The 18,484-nt window shown below is 48.7% G+C and overlaps 1 protein-coding gene across 2 annotated transcripts in view; it reads right to left on the bottom strand.

Annotated features, from left to right (window-relative positions):
• Positions 1-18,484, bottom strand: part of PRKCA (protein kinase C alpha) — a 386,444-nt gene that overhangs the window by 39,862 nt on the left and 328,098 nt on the right. For both annotated transcript variants that reach the window (XM_032429406.1, XM_032429407.1), the window contains 5 exons: positions 9,617-9,754; positions 8,699-8,872; positions 6,423-6,514; positions 3,735-3,797; positions 2,665-2,803 (listed from right to left, as the gene is read on the bottom strand). In XM_032429406.1, the coding sequence (XP_032285297.1) occupies positions 2,665-2,803; positions 3,735-3,797; positions 6,423-6,514; positions 8,699-8,872; positions 9,617-9,754 (606 nt within the window). The remainder of the gene's footprint in view (positions 1-2,664; positions 2,804-3,734; positions 3,798-6,422; positions 6,515-8,698; positions 8,873-9,616; positions 9,755-18,484) is intronic.

Below are 18,484 nucleotides of genomic sequence, written 5' to 3' on the forward strand. Positions count from 1 at the left end.
TGTGCATCCTAGTCCGGGAATCTGTGCATATGGTAATTTTATCCGGTAAAGGGGACTTGGCAGGTGTGGTTAAGGGTCCTGGGACAGGGGCGCCTGGGTGGCTCAGTTGGTTAAGCAACTGCCTTCGGCGCAGGTCATGATTCTGGAGTCCCGGGATCGAGTCCCACATCGGGCTCCCTGCTCAGCGGGGGGTCTGCTTCTCCCTCTGACCCTTCCCCTCTCATGCTCTCTGTCTCCCATTCTCTCTCTCAGATAAATAAATAAAATCTTTAAAAAAAAAAAAAAAAAAAAAAAAAAAGGGTCCTGGGACAGAGGGACAAGCCTGGGTTATCTGGGTGGGCCCCACGTAATCACAATGGTCTTCTGAGAGGGAGGCTGTGGGGTTGGGATCATAAAAGACAGAAATGGTAATAGCACGGACCGTAGCCACGCAGAGGACGGAAGAGGCAAGGCAACGGGACTCCCCCAGAGTTCCTGGAGGGAGTGCAGCCCTGCCGATAACTTGACTTTGACCCAGTGAGATGGATTTTGGACTTCTGACCCCAGAGCCATATGATAATAAACTTGTATTGTTTTAATCCACTAAGTGCACGGTTACTTGTTGTAGCGGCAATAGGAAACTGATACAATGAGGAACATTAGGGGGAAAAAGAAAAGACAACGAACGTCCATTATTTGGAACATTTCATCTACGTGGGATGCGGGCGTCCCTGGTGACGTCGCGTGGCTGAAGTGTTACTGAACACAGGAAGCTATTTGTTTAATCGCAGAGAACGGTCTTAATGGAGATGAAGTTCAAACCACTTTTATTCCTAAAAAACACTTCCTTCCCTGTCACCACACATTTATAGCATCTGGTGGGTGTTAAATGGAGCAGGTACAGCTCATAATCACAGCCTGTTTAATACATGTCAGCCGGTAGAAGGCGTCAGAATGAATCCTGCACCAGGAAGTTGTATTTTTACTGTACGATCTCCCTACTCTTCGTATTTGAGAAATAGGACTATTTAAGCTCACGTTATGCCTGGAGACAGTGATGTGTGAGTTCTCTGGGGGGCAAACCCCCCGAAGTTATGTATCAAGATAACATGTCGCCTTTGGCCATGTCATTGAGAATTTAAGTTTCTTTCTTTTTTTTTTTTTTTAAAGATTTTATTTATTTATTTGACAGAGACACAGCGAGAGAGGGAACACAAGCAGGGGGAGTGGGAGAGGGAGAAGCAGGCTTCCTGCCGAGCAGGGAGCCCGATGTGGGGCTTGATCCCAGGACCCTGGGATCATGACCTGAGCCGAAGGCAGATGCTTAACGACTGAGCCACCCAGGCGCCCTGAGAATTTAAGTTTCTAAGTAAATGTTCGAAGTCTGTGTTTCCACACTGTCTGGGCGCGTAACAAACAAAATAAGGAAGTTCTTAACAATGGGAAAAAAAAAATTAAGCTTCCTTTTTGGAACACTGGCTACCATAGGGGGTCTACTAGGTGCAAAACACTGTATTTGGCATTTCTGTCCTCAGAGCAATTCTACAAGGAGGATATTATCATCTCTAACTTGCCACTGTGGACACGGGGGGCAGAGAGGCTAAGTCACTTGCCCGAGTTCCCAGAGCCTGTGAAGAATAATCAGGAATGAAGGACACTTTGGTCTGACTCCTAAGCTCACGTCGCACCTACTACCTCTAAGACAAACACGTGGGGCAACAGGTTAAAAATATGCTGCACAAGCTGCCAACAGCAAACACGAGAGCTCTCCAAAGAGGGAAGGCTGGGCTAACTTTGATTCTGTTACCTTCTATAAGGTGCTGGAGCTCAGCTGGGAGGAACCCGTTTCATCCACAGAGCTGTGTGTGGATAGGAAGTTGGCTACACAGTGACTCAGGGTTATAACCCGCCCAGTCACTGGCACGTAGGAAGGCTCACAAGAAGACGAAAATTACTCAGACTCTGTCATAACAGGGGTGCCTGGGTGGCTCAGTCGGTTAAGTGTCCGACTCTTGATGTCGGCTTAGGTCATGATCTCAGGGCCGTGGGATCGAGTCCTGCGTCGGGCTCCACGTGGAGTCTGCTTGAGATCCTCTCTCTCCTTCTGCCCCTCCCTACTGGCTCACTCACTTGCTCTCTCTCAAATAAATAAATATATATTTTTTAAAGAATGTTATAACAAAGACGAAGCGGTCTGGCCACCGCTGTGATCACGTATCTTGGAACCACTCCGCTTACAACCACACTGGAATGTTCTTCCTAGATTAAACACCATGATCAATTCCAATGGGTCGTTTAGGGCACTAATCACTCTGATTTTACTAAAAAGCCATCATCAGAACCACCTTTTGACCCAGTTTTCCCATGCAGAGCATTTTTACAAGCACTGTCCCCCCCTTCTCTGCCCAACAGTGAGGCTTAAATTGTTCTGATGATGACGGTGTAAGAAACACATTCTACCATACACCCAGCTTACAGGTACACAAAACAAAGTTCCACGAAACGAGACATGCTCTTACTATGCACTGAGCTCTCACACTTGTTTTCTATTTTGCTCCATTTAGTTTAGCCTATTTTGTGGCCACTGACTTGGTGATTCGCTAATGATTCTATACCCCATGGAGGGGGCTGTATTTGTGATTTGAAAGGTCTGGTCTAGAAACCAAGGAGAATCGGGGTCCCTACCTCTGGGGCAATGTAATCTGGCGTCCCACAGAAGGTCCTGGTTGTGACTCCATCCATCATGTGTTCCTTGCACATCCCAAAATCGGCAATCTTGATATGCCCTTCCGAATCCAGCATGACATTATCTAACTTCAGATCCCTGCAAGGAAGCAGGAGAGCATCAGCATCCTTCCCACGACATCACACGGTCTGCTCTGGAGCTAGTGAGACGGAAAGATCTCGGACTAGCTGCCACCTCAATGGCGTATTAACTACGAGTCCTACGGGTAACTACTACGGTCCGGAGAGCCGGGACCAGGAATGACTGGGTTTTGTTTTTGTTTCTGAAATCTCCAGAGCCTACTGTAGTGCCTAGGACACAGTAGGTACTTAATAAATGCACACCGAATAAATGACTAAGTGGTTGGTCTAGCGATCTCCAACCTTGGCCAAGCATGTGAATCACCAGATTCCAATTTAGCAGGTCTGGGGCAGCTCCCAGCCATTTGATTTACTAGGATCCCACACAGGGGGGCCTGGCACACAACCAGGTTTGCCAAATTCCAGGTTCAGAACAACCTCGCTGGGTCACATACGTGTGGCCACTGCATTCTGCCTGGTGGCGTGGGTCCTTTTACTCTTCAGTTAATCCTGGAAGACATTCCCCTTTCTTTGGCATCAGACTTTCACTGTTGCTAACTACCTGCAGAATTTAATTCACTAGTTTTTCCTCTGCCTCTCCCCAGCTCCCCATGTTCTTCTCCCGCTGAGCATCTATAACAGAAATTCGGTTTCCATTGCTCCCTGACCTTCATTACAAAAAAAGGCAGAGGAAGGAACTGTCAGTGGAGAGAAAAGCATGTTTTCTTGTGGGAAGCAGAGATGAGATATACAAAATCTTCTGAGGTCCAGGGATCGGAAAGTGGCTCTGATTTGCCTGCGGGCTGCAGACAAAGGTGGGTCTCTTGTTACCTTGAGGGTTCTCAACAACGTGTCTTAAGTCCCCATCACAGAATCAACACGCACACAGAGGTCCAGGGGCCCGGGAAAACTCCCAGATGCCCGGCTGGTTGCAGAGCCTCAACACACACCTGTAAATGATTCCTCTTTTATGAAGAAAGAACAATCCAATGGAAATCTCTGCTGCATAAAATCTGCAAAAGAAAATGCTCATCAGGCTTGCTGGCTTGCTCTCTGGATTTCTGAATATTTTATACCCTCCAGCTCAGGCATCAAGGGGGCAAAAGAATGTAAGACCCTGGGACGATCAGAGATCAGCATCACCCTGCAGATGACAAACCCTTTGCTCTTCGCTTGGCCATTTTAGCACTCCCACCTCCCCGAGGAACTTCACAGCTAATAAGTCAAACAGACAGGTTTATTACCTGTCTAGAAACAAGCACTTCTTGTCTGAGGCCGGTGGACAGTTAATTTACTGCTTACAGGGAATTTCCAATACGATCTCTTAAAAGAGTGGCTGCTAGAACAGTCTGTGTCAGGACTGGGGAAGAGTGGGGAAAATGTCTATTTTCCTATTCACGGACAGAATGCATTAGTGTTTGAAAATGCAGTGATTCCCTGGATGATGGACGAGCGTGTGTGATGTGCTCTGTAGCTGGTGTCCTCACCATCCCCCCTTACCGTCCCCACCCCAAGCGCTGGGATAAATGGGACACACACCATGATTCATACTCGAGTTTACCCTTTTAAATAATTCATAATAAACTCAGAGTAAATGCTGAAAGAGGTTTTAAAATGTGCATAGCATTTAGGAATCTTTGAAGTCTGAGAAACCACAAGACTGTGTTTGTGCAAACATCACACCCGGGAGGCTTAAAATCCACACAACGTCTACACAAGCAGAGAACAACCTCTAGTGATAAGGACCACACTCTTACGGGGAGGGATGGGGGGGGGCATCTCTGAGGGCCGGCAGGGGAGGAATGGGATGGGAGAGGGAAAAGCAATGGGATTACAGGCGACTTTTACATGATTTTTCATGCTCTTCTGTATTTTTAAAATAAGAACTTTCTAGCAACACAAGTACACAACGTAAGGGTGCTGGATGAGACACCTTGATGTCACCTCATAACGTAAGGTGGTTATTCTGCTACTTGCTCTTTATAACTTTGTCACCAAGCTTTACTTTACAACCCAAGCATTTTGATGCTTTCTAACTAACAGAGTTAAGACGGGGGATAAAGACAGGCATTCCTGAAAATTGAAAAGTAAAAATCTAAACAGACAAAAAATCCCCCTTCAACAACAAAAATCTGATTGGCGTTCGTGGGTTTGATTAATAAAGACATCTGAGAATGAAAAAAAAGAAAGAAAAAAATTCCCTTTTGCATTTTTTTCAGCTTGCTACCAAAGCATTCCTTCTTCTGCCTTCAGCCAATCTTCCCTAAGACACATCAACCCATGCAGGCCGAAAGTTCTTCAGATTTATCTTTCAGATCGAACATCGGCCAGGATCCAATGAACATTTGCTAACTTGATTAATCGGGGTACATGCCCACGATGCATCCTCCCTGAGGGAAATGAAATAGCTATTTGTGGGACGCCTGGGTGGCTCAGTTGGTTAAGCAGCTGCCTTCAGCTCAGGTCATGATCCCAGGGTCCTGGGATCGAGTCCCACATCGGGCTCCTTGCTCAGCAGGGAGCCTGCTTCTCCCTCTGCCTGCCTCTCCCCCTGCTTGTGTTCTCTCTCTCTGACAAATAAATAAATAAAATCTTAAAAAAAAAAAAAAAAAAGAAAGAAAGAAATAGCTATTTGCATACATCTGCTTCTGCCGTGTGTCCTGTGACCTCCTGGCCCCTGGAAAACAGGGTGAGTTTTCAGGTACCGAGGTCCCCCCTTCCATGGGCTATGTCTCTCCCGGCTGCTGCTGACTCCTGCATCCCAATCAAACCCTCCACACTGCTCATGATTCTCCCCCAAACCATCTCCTCCTTGGCAGCTGCCCACTCCCAAACCTAAAATGAGGTGTCACCTGAAGAGGTGTCCGGTGTCTCTGTTCTACACTGAGTTCCCCTTTTCTTCCTCCAGAATGTTTCTCAAAGGCCCTTACTCCTCTTTGGCTCCAAGGTCAAGACCTGGTGGAGGTTCCATTTTTTCTCCTCTATATAGATTTTCACCAGCCCCCTTGCACCCGTCCCTACTCTCTCCCCCCGCTTCCTTCCCCTCTCGGTCACGGGGCTCTGTGAAAACTGGGCCTGATGGTGTGAAGCCCCACTGAAGCCCCCTCCCGCCAAGCCTTCCATGGTCCTCAGCTGGCTCCATCAGGCTCATCACCCGGAGCCCCTGCACCCCCTTCCGTCCCGCTGGCTCGGGCATTCCCTGAGGATGTTCTTTCCCCACTCCCCTCTTTACCAGGGCTCACATGCCACCTCTAACGTTACGGCCACACAGTACAATTGTCGGGTGACTTCTCCTACCCCGGGTCAAGGTGGTGAGCTCCCGGAGGGCAGACAGCCTTCCCCACTCCCGGTGCTTGGTGTGTCGTGAATGTACAATAATCGTTTGTTTAATAACGAGTGGCTGACTCAATCCATGAGGATGGGATTGGGTGACAGGTGGATACACCAGCATCTCCGACCGACTGCAAGTAGAATGAACCTCTCCTTCCAAAGTGTCGGTGGACCCAAACTAAGAAGTTGGCCCCCTGGGAGGAGACGGTGCTCAGCTCCGAAGTGGGCAAAGCCCCACTTCCATATTTCACCCAGCAGCAGTCCCTGTGTGCTGTCTAAATTAAGGGACTTTAAAAAAAAATACTCACACTGCTTGTGGTTCCTTAAATTTTCCTACTTGCTGAATGTGGTACATGAGGTCCCCGCCATTGACGTATTCCATGACGAAATACAGCCGGTCCTGAAGACGAAGGTTCAACACGTGAGCAGGGCTTGGCCACCGGCCGAGAGACTTCCTTCACTCTTCTAGACTGTGTTTTGCTTTCTCATTAGTTAGTAAACCGTGGGCTACCCTGGCAGATCTGCTCAGTGGAGCCCTGCAAAATTTTTCTTCCCGAATAAAACATAAGTCATAGACCCTACTTCATGAGGACCTTGGGAAGTATAAAGTCATTAACTGTCAACATGGCTGCCCCCTTCTGGTTCCGTATGCTCCCTATTGTAGTAACGGCCTCCCAACACTCTTCCCCTTTCTCCTGCACATTAAGACATGTCTAAGTTAGCGATGGTGTGAAGAATCCAAATGGGCCAATTATTTACTTTTAACAAGTGTTGCTGGCTCGCAGCATCTGGGAGGCAAACCCCAGTGATGTAGTCATGCGTTTCCACCAGAAGCTTCTGAAAACAGATCTCGTGAGTTAGGCTGGGCTCCTAAATTATAAATGCTCAATGATATTTACTGTGGGGGAGGGGACTATACATGGAGAGGCTAATCCAACGTGCTTCTGCATCATAACAGGCCCAAGTATTGCTTTTTATTTTCTCTGTCACTGGTGTGCTCAATGTCGGCCCCACGGAGGGCGTACATCATAGACCCCAATAAAGCTGCATATTTATGAGGACATTACAGTAGGGTAAATGGGGGAAAATGGGGTTGAACAGCCAAGCAGCTCACAGCACAGCACACCCAGGTGAAAGCCAACCTCTGCTCGCTTCTAGACAACGTCACCATTTCGCGGAAGTTATTAAACATTGAAGTGCTGCACGAGGAATGGAAGATAACAATGAAGTTGGTGCTAGCAGCGGGGAAACAGCTCCCGGAGCTTCTTTCTCTAGCTTTCCTGTGATGAATTTTAATTCCATCTTTATTTCCGTGTTTTGCTGCTCCCTGGAGCTTCATCCGTGTAACCGGGGTGATAGGATCCGGGCTGGGATTCGCAGACATGGCTCCCCATCTGGCATATTGCTCCTCCCTCCTGGGCACTATTTAGGTGCTGCTGGGAGAAGGGGACCGGCCGTGCCACCAGCACCAGGCTGACACGCAGTGGCCGGCGCCTGGCTCTGCAGCCCATGGCCCGCCCCGACACTGTGCGGTTACACGGTCATTCTGAGATTCTAAGCTCCAAGAGCATGGAGGGGGACCTCCCAAGAGATTTTTAAAGAGAGATGTAAGACAGAAAGTCATTTTCTGGCCAGTAGAAAGTTAAAAATAATTATAATCGTAACAGTAATAATTATAGCTACTGATTATTGAGTCACATCTTAAAAAGGGCAGGTGCTGAGGGTGGAAAGCCTGTCTTTGGGCATGCCTGACAATGGTGCCCTCGAAATGGTTATACTTCTTGCGGGCCACCTGCAAGCTCCATGACAGGGCCCTGGCCCCACAATGGGCTGATCAGTGCTTCAGAACTCTCTTGTCCTCCTTTTCGTTATACTGTAAGACAGGGCTCGGCAAACTTTCTGTAAAGGGCTAGACAGCAAATACTTTAGGCTCTGCGGGTATCTTGCAATGATTCAACTCTGCCTGCACCACAGGAGAGCCACTGCAGGGGACAGGAAAATGAAGGAGCCTGGCTGTCTTCCAAGAAAATGATTCACGCACCCTGAAATGTGAATTTCATCTAATTTACACATGTCACAAAATATTATTCTCTTTTTCTCCTCCAACCTTTCTTAGAGCTCATGGACTGTACAAAACAGGCCAGACTACCAAGCCTGCTGTGTGCAGTAAACAAGAACACACTCTTTTGTAAGATCAAGTTTCCTCGGATTCTAATGCAATGCTTAGCAACGGGACCCGTAGCCTTCAAAAACCAGGACTATGGGTTATTTTATTGGTGTTGTAACCCCAAGTCTTAGCACATGGCCTGGTATAAGGAATGTACCTTTGTACATTTGTACCTTATAAAACGTACCTTTGGTACAAATGTTTGCTGAATTAAATAGAATTAGTGCCAAGCCTAAGTAGGGAACATCCCAGAGAGGGGGCTCCCCAAATTTACCAGCGGCATAGGAGTGAGAGGTTTTCTTGAGCCTTCTCTACTAGAGGAAGGTTGATTCAGATGCTTAGAACCCTGGCTTCAGGGGTGGCCCTTGAGAGCACGCCGCGTGCGGCACCACAGATACGAACCCCCGGGGGCCTTACCACTGTCTGGAAGCAGGAGTGTAGCTGTGTCAGGAACGGGGGCTTGTCCAACAGGGCTAGGACTCGCTTCTCCACCATGGTGCACTCCACGTCGTCATCTTGAATCACCACATCCTTCTTCAGGATTTTGATAGCATATAGTTCCTCTGTGCCCTTCCGGTCAGCAAGCATCACCTGGGAGCAGACGAAAGGCAAGCTGAAAGCTTCAGAAGCGTACGTCTGGTACTGGGGGTGGGGTGGGAGAACCTGGTCAGGTGGCCGTTCAGTCGGCCTACGCTATATATTCATAAAGTTCCCCTTCATGTGCAAATTTTGAAATCTTGCGCATTAGCGCAGATTACACTCCTCCAGCACGGTGTAATTTAGAAGCTGTCGAGATTTGTACGCTGCGCGGGCTATGGCCACATGATGGCGCTATGGTGGCCACGGGAAGGAATATACGCGTCCTCAGTATTAGCCTTGAAGTGTGCACATTTTTCAGGAGCATCCTTGGGCAAAAACGTGACTGACCTTTATAAACTTCTTATGAGTCAGGAGCCAAGACAAAGAAAGAGGTGGGATTGGAAATCATTTCCTGGGTCTATCGTAAGATTTGGGGCCACAGAAGCCAAATGCAGACAAATAGGTTCTACAAATCAACTTCTAATTTTTAGTTGTGAAAATTATTGATTCAACCAACACTTTGGAGCACCTGCTCTGTTCTCAACCCGGAAATGGGGACACACAGTGAACCGTCTGTAGCTTTCTGGATACAATTGTTTCTAATGAAATGAAGTGGTGGGTGGGGCATCGGGGAACATCTGAGAAAGGAGTACAGAGAACAGGGAGATCCTAAGGACGGCTCTGGAAACCTCAGGGAGCCCAGGACCGATCCCTGCAGTCTGCAAAAGCCCCTCTGCCTCACAACCATCCCCTTACCTTTCCAAAACTCCCTTTCCCCAGCACCATGAGGAAATTGAAGTCGGTGAGTTTCACTCTGTCCAGGTTGTTGGAAGGTGGTCTCCTGTCTTCTGAAGGACTGATTACTTTGTTACCAGCAGGGCCAAGCTTGGCTTTCTAAACAACAAGCACACACATGAAATCGATGGGTCATTTTTCCCAGGAAAAAGAGTGATAGAAAGCATTTAACTAAGCTTGAGGGCAGCTGGGAGGTGGGAGGTGGGATGGGGGCAAGAAAAGAAATCACAGGGTGATGACATATTTATTCAACTCAGTGGCTATATTTACCCTAAGGGCAATATTTGCAAAGTAGCAAAAAAAAAAAAAAAAAAATTGCCCTTACCTATCAAGACACAACTCTTTACATAGTTAACCAAGTCAGGCTGATTCTCATTCTAGGACTTAGAAGTTAACCTCTTGGGGAAAATGGGTGTTTCACAATGGTTAACATAATACAAGAAATAAACTGTGCACTGACGCTTTTCTAATTTGTAGATTTTCCAATTTGATTCATCTGCATAGAGGAAACTTGGATCCTAGCAAAAAGGGGTTCCCTGGAGAGGAAACTCTTAACCGGCAAGCTTAGGGATGATTTATTGCTACTTTAAAAGACACAGTAAGAACAACATAGGGTTTTTGTTTTTTTTTTAAGTTAAGAGTTGAACTCAGGAAAATGGTGATATGCATGAGAACCTGGGTTCACACAAAACATGCAGCACCCTTTGAACCTGAAGCATCCCTGGTCAGTGACCTGTCAGTTACCAGAAGGCATTTTTATAAACCAGGCTCATGCTACACACAGTGCTGGAGAAACTACACCCTCATTTTACTCTGATTGAAGAGTTAGAGTCTCGGGTCAAAGGTTGAGGAGAGCAAGGAGGCTCCGCTGAAAAGGAAAGGCTAATGGGATCACGTGGGAAGGTCTCAAAGGTCAGCAAAGGAGCCCAGGAAGAATCTCCCCCCAGACTCTGCATGGAGAACATCTGCCCAACGGTGAGGGCACCAGTTGCTGGACATGTCAGCTGCTGAAAAGGCCAGGGTCCTGCAGTGTGGCTCAATTGCCAAAACCACAGCCCTGAGCCCGACTGAGCCCAAGGGCAAAGACTGTGGCTTTGGATACATTCTGAATGATAAGGTACACCCCCTGCCCTTCCCCAATGCAGCAGACCTAAGTGCAGCTTTGAGTTTCCGAGCAGGTGCCAGGACAACACTCAAGTCAACGTGGTTACCAAAAAGGTGTAGGACGTAAAGAAGGCATCCTGGGCTTTACTACGTGACCAGAGCACTCTCTTGGGGGAAGATGGGGGATCTGACATGTTTTCTTTAGCAGCAGAGGCAGCTTCTGAGGAATCACCCATACTCCCTTAGAGCAACAGTGTCCCTTCGTCCCCACCTTGTGCCAGGCTCTGTGGAAGAGGTTTTGCATTATGGGATCCAGCCGTCTCTGGATCCCCAGGCCTCACATAGTGCTTAGCACAGGGCGTGTGCTCTACATTCTGGCTGAATAAGGAAATGAAGCTTGAATGTGTTCATCAGATGCTGTGCTGTTAGGTGATGCTTTTCTGTGATAAAAATAACATGTTTCAGTAAGGATCAAACCTCATGGCCTGAGTGCATATTCAGATGAACTAAGCATAGCCATGTAGGCAGAGACATTAAGACATGGAGGAAAGATGGCCCCAACTTTTCTGCAGAGATCTTAAGACATGGGGGAAAGACGGCCCTCACATTTTTGCTTCCAGGCTGAAAGTATTTAATATAGCTGTCCTATATACCTCCTATCGGCAGTGCCCGGTGGGACACACACATGAACCTGGGGGTCACTGGATACACCGACACTCTTTAAAGACAAAAACCTGAACTGCAGTGATACATAAATTGGCCTCCCCTTTGACAGAGGATGGAAGTAATGTCCAGACAAACTTGTGAGAAAGAGCCAAGACATAACCACTAGTGTTACATCAGGACCCCCCTCAACTGCAGGACCAGCCCCGTCCTCTGGAAGCCAGGAAGCAGGAATGCAGGAGCACCTGGCTCCAGGGTCCCAAACAGACCAGGTTCGACCACTCGCCGCTGACAAAGTCCAAAGGCAGACAAACGATGGCTGGTGAAATGAGAAAGTAGTTTATTTCAGGAAGGCCAGCGCCAGGAAGACAGCGGACTAGTGTCTCAGAGACTGTCTCCAAAGTGCTGAAAGCACTCCCAGGATTATGTAAGGAAAATGCTGGGCAGAGGCCAGTGGGTACATGCATGCAGCTGGGCAGTGAAGGTCAAGTTGATCGCTGTCTTGGGGTCAATCACATGGGGTCTTGCTGGCTCGGGGCATTCCTTATTGCCGGAGAGGGTAGTTTTAGTCCCCATCACGGGATGCTTTGCCCGAGTTAAGGGAGAAGCTGGAAAGGAGAACTTAATCAATTAGAAGGTAGAGACTGGGATCAAAATGGAGGTGGCGGATAGCAGAAGTCCTCTTTCACTCCAAACATATGTCCCAGGAATGATTCCAAGTTGATAAACTTTCTGGTGTGTGTCGTCGAAATTGCAATGAACAATCAGGAAGTTCAAGTGTGAGATGAGAATACCCACGACGCCACTCTTTTCTGTTCTTCTGATTTTTAAAAATAAACGTTATCAGAAAGAGGCACGAGGAGATTGATTTTATTTTGTCGGGAACTTCACAGTAAATTCTGAAAAGGCGGACTCAGTGCTCTGAGGGGCTTGAAACGGTCAAAGAGCGTCTTCCCCTGGGTGAGGCTGTGATCGGGCTGGGGCTGCCCACGAACATCCAGCTTCCATCTAAAGCACGGGGCTCCTAACCAGAGGCTCCAGACTCGTGAATTCCTAGAGTCCCAGCTCCTTCCTCCTTTGACATTTCAGCACCACAGACAGCAGCCCACGGGGTGACCTCCGGACAGACACTGCCCTCACTGGGGGCCATACGGAGCAAAGACTCTGAGTTTTGTGCTATGTCCTTAGTCCAGTTACAGGGAAAAGACTGTCCCCAAAGGGATGTAAATGCAAGAAAAGCATTTTCGCATTTGAGTACTTCTGAATCCGACTGCAGTAGGATCTTAGATTCCGCTCTGAAATCAATCCGTGAGGTTTGGGCGGAATGTAGACAAAGGGGCCTCCTACTCCGGGGAGGGGAAGCCGGAGGGAGGAAGGACACAGGCTTCTTGCCCTGCCCCGGGCAGATTCCATTCTCATGTCTCTGGAGCCAGAAGCAGAGTTGGGTTCCATGTGGCTGGCAGAGCAGGGGGATGGTTTGGAAGGAGATGGGCCAGGCTGCTACACTGACCTCATTCTCCATCAGGGGACAGGCTAGAAAGTGGCCTGACCCAGGGGAAGAGATGGAGTTCTCCCCAGCTCCTGGCAGCCCTGAGATAGGAGCAGCCCGGGGGGCTTCGTGCAGCTAGCCTTCTGACCAGAGACACGTGGCTTCCACATTTCCGCTGCACAATATGCTTCTGGAGTCATTCCCACGCTGCCACTGCAGGGCCCAGCTGCCGGATGGCATGGAGCCATCGCCAGTACGGAGTCTGCAAAGGCAGCTCTTCCGTGATAGCAAAACCTCAGTGGTCCGGGCCTGACTCTGGCAAGTCCTTCGCTCACCCTGGGTCTCATCAGTAGCACAGCTGGAGGAGACAGCCAGTGGCTATCCTAGCAGCTGTGCAGCTGGGGGGGCGGGGAGCAAACGACCGCCAGGAGGGTGCTCTACACGGCCTCCACCTCCAGTCTGCCTTCAGGCAGCCTCTGCCTCCTGATTCTCATCCTTGGCCCCTCCCCCGCCTCCCCCTCCCCCCATGCTGTGGGAGTGCAGTCCCCCACCCCCTCCCCGGCTGACTTCTCCCTGCCTGCAGGCTTTAGCTTGCTTGCCATCTCTCCAGAGGACCCCTCCCCAAAGACTGGCTGCCATTCTCCCCGCCATGGCCCTGCTCTGGGCATAGGACAACTCGTGAATATTTATGGTGTATCTGTTTAATGCCTCTTCCGATCACACTGTATGGTCAGTCTATCAACGGGTCGTGCCAAATCTACCTGCAGGTTAGGTCCAGACTCTAGCCTCTTCCCTGGGGCTCCTTTACCACCTCTCTGTCGAGGTGGCCCCACCTCTAGTGTCCCCAACTCCTGTGACCTCCCTTTCAGTATATTCCCTGGAGGGACCCTGTCGTGCTTCCCTGGCTTCCTATCTGCTGGACAGAAAAAGGCCGAGTTGTCACAAAGGATGAGGAAGAGACCCTTGGCTGTCAGTTCTGTCTCCGACCTTGGTCCCACGACTCCCCCAGCCCCTCTGTTCCAGCCTCCAGTCTTTGGTCGCTCTTCCCATGGGGCCTTGCTATCTTGCTCATCCACCAAATCCAGCTTAAGCACCACCCTCATCTTCCTGATGCCTCCTCCCTCCTGGGATTTCCAACCTGTGGCAGACATTGTCTATGACCCGCCCACATCCCCTGAGCTTTTGGCTCTGCACCCCTGTGCACATCGGAGGCTGTCCGCGGGTTCTGTTGGGGCCGCGCCTGCACAGCAAGCCTGAAATGCCCATGTTGCTGCCCCAGGAAGTCGTGGCCTCGACTGGCCGCACAAGAAAGTGGGTTGCATGCCGTCTCCCTAGCTCCCCAGCAGGACTGAGCTCCAGTGTGTCCAGCATTGGTACCATCTGAAGAACTACCATGCCCTGATCTTAGCTGGCTTCCTCCCTTCCCTGGGTCACATCCCTGCTCCTCCCCCCCACCCCCGCCCTGCCCAGGTCTTTTGGGATCACTTCCTGAATGAACTCCTTGCTCTCAAAACCCTGTGGCAGAGTTGACTGATCTGGGGAACCTAAACCAACAGATGAACATTTTCTGAGGATTTGCTGATCTTTCTCATTAGACTGTGAGGTCCTGGAAGGCAGAGTAAGATGGTCCTTACTTTGTGTCTTTAGGTCAAGCACTGTGCTGGGTACATAACTGCACATTCACTGAATATCTCATTGATTGATTGATTCATTCATTCATTCAAAATCATATGTCTTCATTAAGTCCTACAACAGAATTTGAAGAGGCCAAATCACGAATGGTACAGTTAGCTGGGAGCCAATACCAGCCAGCCATCTGCCCAACGTTAATACAGAAAAGTGGCTGTTGCCAGGTATGTCATTTCAGAGGGTGGCCCCTGGACAATGTGCATTTGGATGTTCAAATATAATCGGAACTCCTTCCCTCAAGCAATTACCGGTCATGCTGGGACAGCCACAGACAAAGGCTGTGAGGGCATCTCTACCTTTAGGGAGGTTGGCCACACAGTGACCCTCCCCAGAGGCCACGCTAGACTAGTTAGCTGGGCCAGTGAGCTGAAACTTGGAAGTTTCTCTGAAAGGACATTCCTCTGGTGAGAAGTCCTGATTGCCCTGGACTTCACTGGAATCCACGGAAGACCAATAGTGAGGCTTTGCGTTGACGGTTCCTTTCTTTGAGCTTTTGAGTGGGTTGTTTGGCAACTGGTCTCCTGGCAGGACAGAGCCCTGCCCTTCTCAGCTTGTGTATTGTTGGCATAACTGGTTGTCATGAATGTAATTCAGACTTCACCAGGAGTGCAAATAAAATCAATATATGTCCAGGGATAAAGCTGAAGCCGATGGCCTAACTGCAGAAATTTCAGCAGACCCAAAGAGGCCTCAGAATAAGCAGGCCAACATCCTTTCCTATAGCAATGCAGACACGCCCTACACGGCCAGACGCCCTCCTGGGCTGTGTGCACAAAGGGGAATTCACACCCGGAGAGGAGAGGCAGAATGTCTCCCGAAGCCTGGCATCAGAGGAGGGAGCAGAGAACTGACTGGGGCTGGAGCTGGAAGCACATATGAGCCTGCTGTCATGCTCCTTGCTGATAAATCCCAAATCTTGGGTTCTTGCTCAGGACACATTTTGATTCAACTCATGGGTCCTTGTGGGTAAATTTAGACCATTGCACCACTTATTCCACAGATATCTGTGTGTCTGTCATGCCCCAAACACTGGGCCAGATGCTGGGGAAATCAGATCAATATGATGTAGCCCTTCCTCCGGAGAACCTGCAGTTAAAAGGCACTGTGGTCTATGTCCCTGTTATTCAACGTGTGGTTTGTGGATCAGCTGCACCCACACCGCCTGGAGGCTGGTCAGGAATGCAGATTCCTGGGCCCCACCCCAGGTCTACGGAACGGGAGCATGCAGTTTTAACAAGATCCTCAAGTGAGTCCTGTGCACGTTTCAGATGTGCTAGTCTAAGTCAGAATGTTTCTCCAAGTTCAAAGTCCCTTCAGAGTCCCTGGGACCTTTTCTACCTTCAACAATCTTCAATTATCATATAAAATCAATGGCAAGTTCTGGAAAGAGCCCCAGACTTCGGTTCCAGAGAGTTTAGATCAAATCCTGGCTTTACCCATTTTTGCTGTATGACTCTGGGCAGATGATATGGCCTCTCTGAGCGTCAGATTGCTCATCCATAATATAGTAGTACCAAGACCTCTGTATCCCTGGGCTATGCTGAAGCTGAAATGAGGAACCCTTTGCAAGAGCCCCTAGCGCAGAGCCTCCCATCATATCCTTTACCGGGGTCTTCTTTTCTTTGCCCCAGGAAGGAGAAGGTGTACTTCCCTCAGGCTCCTGGCCTCCACCTGCTCCCTGCCTATGGATTGAAGGCCTCTGTGAGCAGCTGCAGGTCACCTGGGTCAGGGTTCTGCCAGGCTGACTCATGGCCCTGTGATTATGGATATGTGTCAAGCCTGCAGACAGGCTCTGCAGGAGCTCAGGACCCGTGGGGAGGCCGAGGCAGATCCCCTGTGGGCTTCCCCGCTTCCGTGCCCTCCCGGTGGGGTAGGAGAGGAACTGCGTCTCAGCTCTAGCTGCTCTCCGATTTCTGGAGCATCTTCTTCTGTAGCTCCCTCAGGGGCTAGGACCATGCAGGAAAAGACCTTGACTTAGGGTGCTCTCCCCATTGGAAAATTTCCTAATAACCAACACGCATCTCATTTTATGACCCAGATACATTCTCCCAAAGTCCTAAGAGTCTGCAATCATCGAAGGTGTTCACAAATTTCAAGGACTCCCTTGGTGAGTTTCTGTAAAGCACATCATACAAAGTGAATCTGACTATTGCAAATCCAAATTCTCCGAGGTTGGGGTTGAAGTGTGGATGTGTGTTAAATACCTTTGTCTCAGGAGCTGTCCGTGTGTGTGTTCAGAGGCTATCCACGTGCAGCTCATTATTAGGCGGGTGGGTTTCAAATGAAAACTGAGAGCTGGATCTGCCAAACTATGGCGCTGGGTGTCTATGAGGGATAGGATTGCAACAGATGTCAACTCTCTATTAGGCTGGACCATTTGCTGCTGCTGAGCTGGGATGATCTGACCTATAGTACTGCCAATTCCAATCGGTTTAACATAATACCATGGACAGTCTGCAATCTGTGAATTTTGTATAATGATTATGCTCTAGCTTTGGTATGTGGGAAAACAGACAGACAATAAAGACATGGGGAAGTGTACAGTCACAAAAACCAGCCCCCAATACAGTAACACCTTGACTAGCAATACTTCCAAGAGGTGCTAACTTATCCTCAGTAGGAATCCCAGCCTAAAGGTTTCTCTACAGTAAGGAAGTAGAGAGTTAACCGTAATTCCGAGTCTCCCGGTGGATCTATTCTATAATTATGGAGCCTCTGGGTAACCCTCCGAAGTATGCTGTAATGCTGCAACTTATTCCATTGTAAATGTGTCCATTTGTACCTATTTTGTGACTGTGTCTTCAATAATATTATATCTCCCAGCAGAACAGAAAATATGGCTTTGATGAATGTATTTATCAAAGACGTTTTGCAAGGTGTAAAGAGAGGAATCTGACAATAGAAGTTTCTACTTCTAAGATTCCAAGGGCAGACACGTCAACAATGACCAACAATAGGAGCAAATGAATAATTGTGGATTTCTTCCATAATCTCTTCTCTACAACGAAAATGCCCTGTATTCAGGGCTTCTCCGAACAATTTTGACAGTGTAGGACTGACGGCGTTCTGGTGCTGTTCCATAAACAGGTCTATCTCTGCTATATGTAACCAAGGACCTTAGCAGCGCGTCTTAGCCCTAAGGTGACATATTCACCTGCACCCACTGCAACATTCATTAAATCAAGTGGTTTCAGGAGAAAACCACAAGGGAACTGAAAGCCTTTTCAATGATACTGTTAACGGAATATGGCCGGTGTATTTCTAACAGCCCCGAGTCACGACATCTATTACTCCCTACTCAGTAACCGGGCAACAGGTCAAGACGATGGGACCTCACGGGCACCCCAGGCTCCCAGAGTAAATAAAACACCTGCTGTTCTCTGGCTAAATAATTTTTTGTCTTCTGGAACATGTCAAGCATGCTTGCCTTCTGAGGGCCTTTGCAGTCTCTGCTCCCTCTGACCCAGAGAGGAACAAGACACCCTCCCATCTCTGCTCGGGAGATGCTTTAACGCTGAGGCTTCAACAGGGCACCCCGTCCTCCCCTTCCCGTGGCGTGGATTCTCACTATCATCTATTTCTCTGCCTCCCTCCATGGCAAGGAGCATAGGGGCCTTATCTGTTCTGCTCACTGACGTATGTCCAGGGCCCAGGAGAGAGTCTGGGGCATGGTGCTCCTCGAATCCTTTTATGGATGCACGTGTGCACCGGGAAAGACAATTACTTCTCATACAAGCTTTTTTAAAAGGCACAGTTACTGTCTTTAAAGAATTTCTACAACAGTGCTGCTTCTTGTGAGCATAGTAGTACATTTCACAGGCATGGATGGATAAATAAATAAATAAATAAAAAATAAATAAATAAGACAACTTAAAACACCCATA

Source organism: Phoca vitulina, unplaced genomic scaffold (genome assembly GCF_004348235.1).
Source record: "Phoca vitulina isolate PV1807 unplaced genomic scaffold, GSC_HSeal_1.0 scaffold41, whole genome shotgun sequence".
Taxonomy (NCBI): Eukaryota; Metazoa; Chordata; class Mammalia; order Carnivora; family Phocidae; genus Phoca; species Phoca vitulina.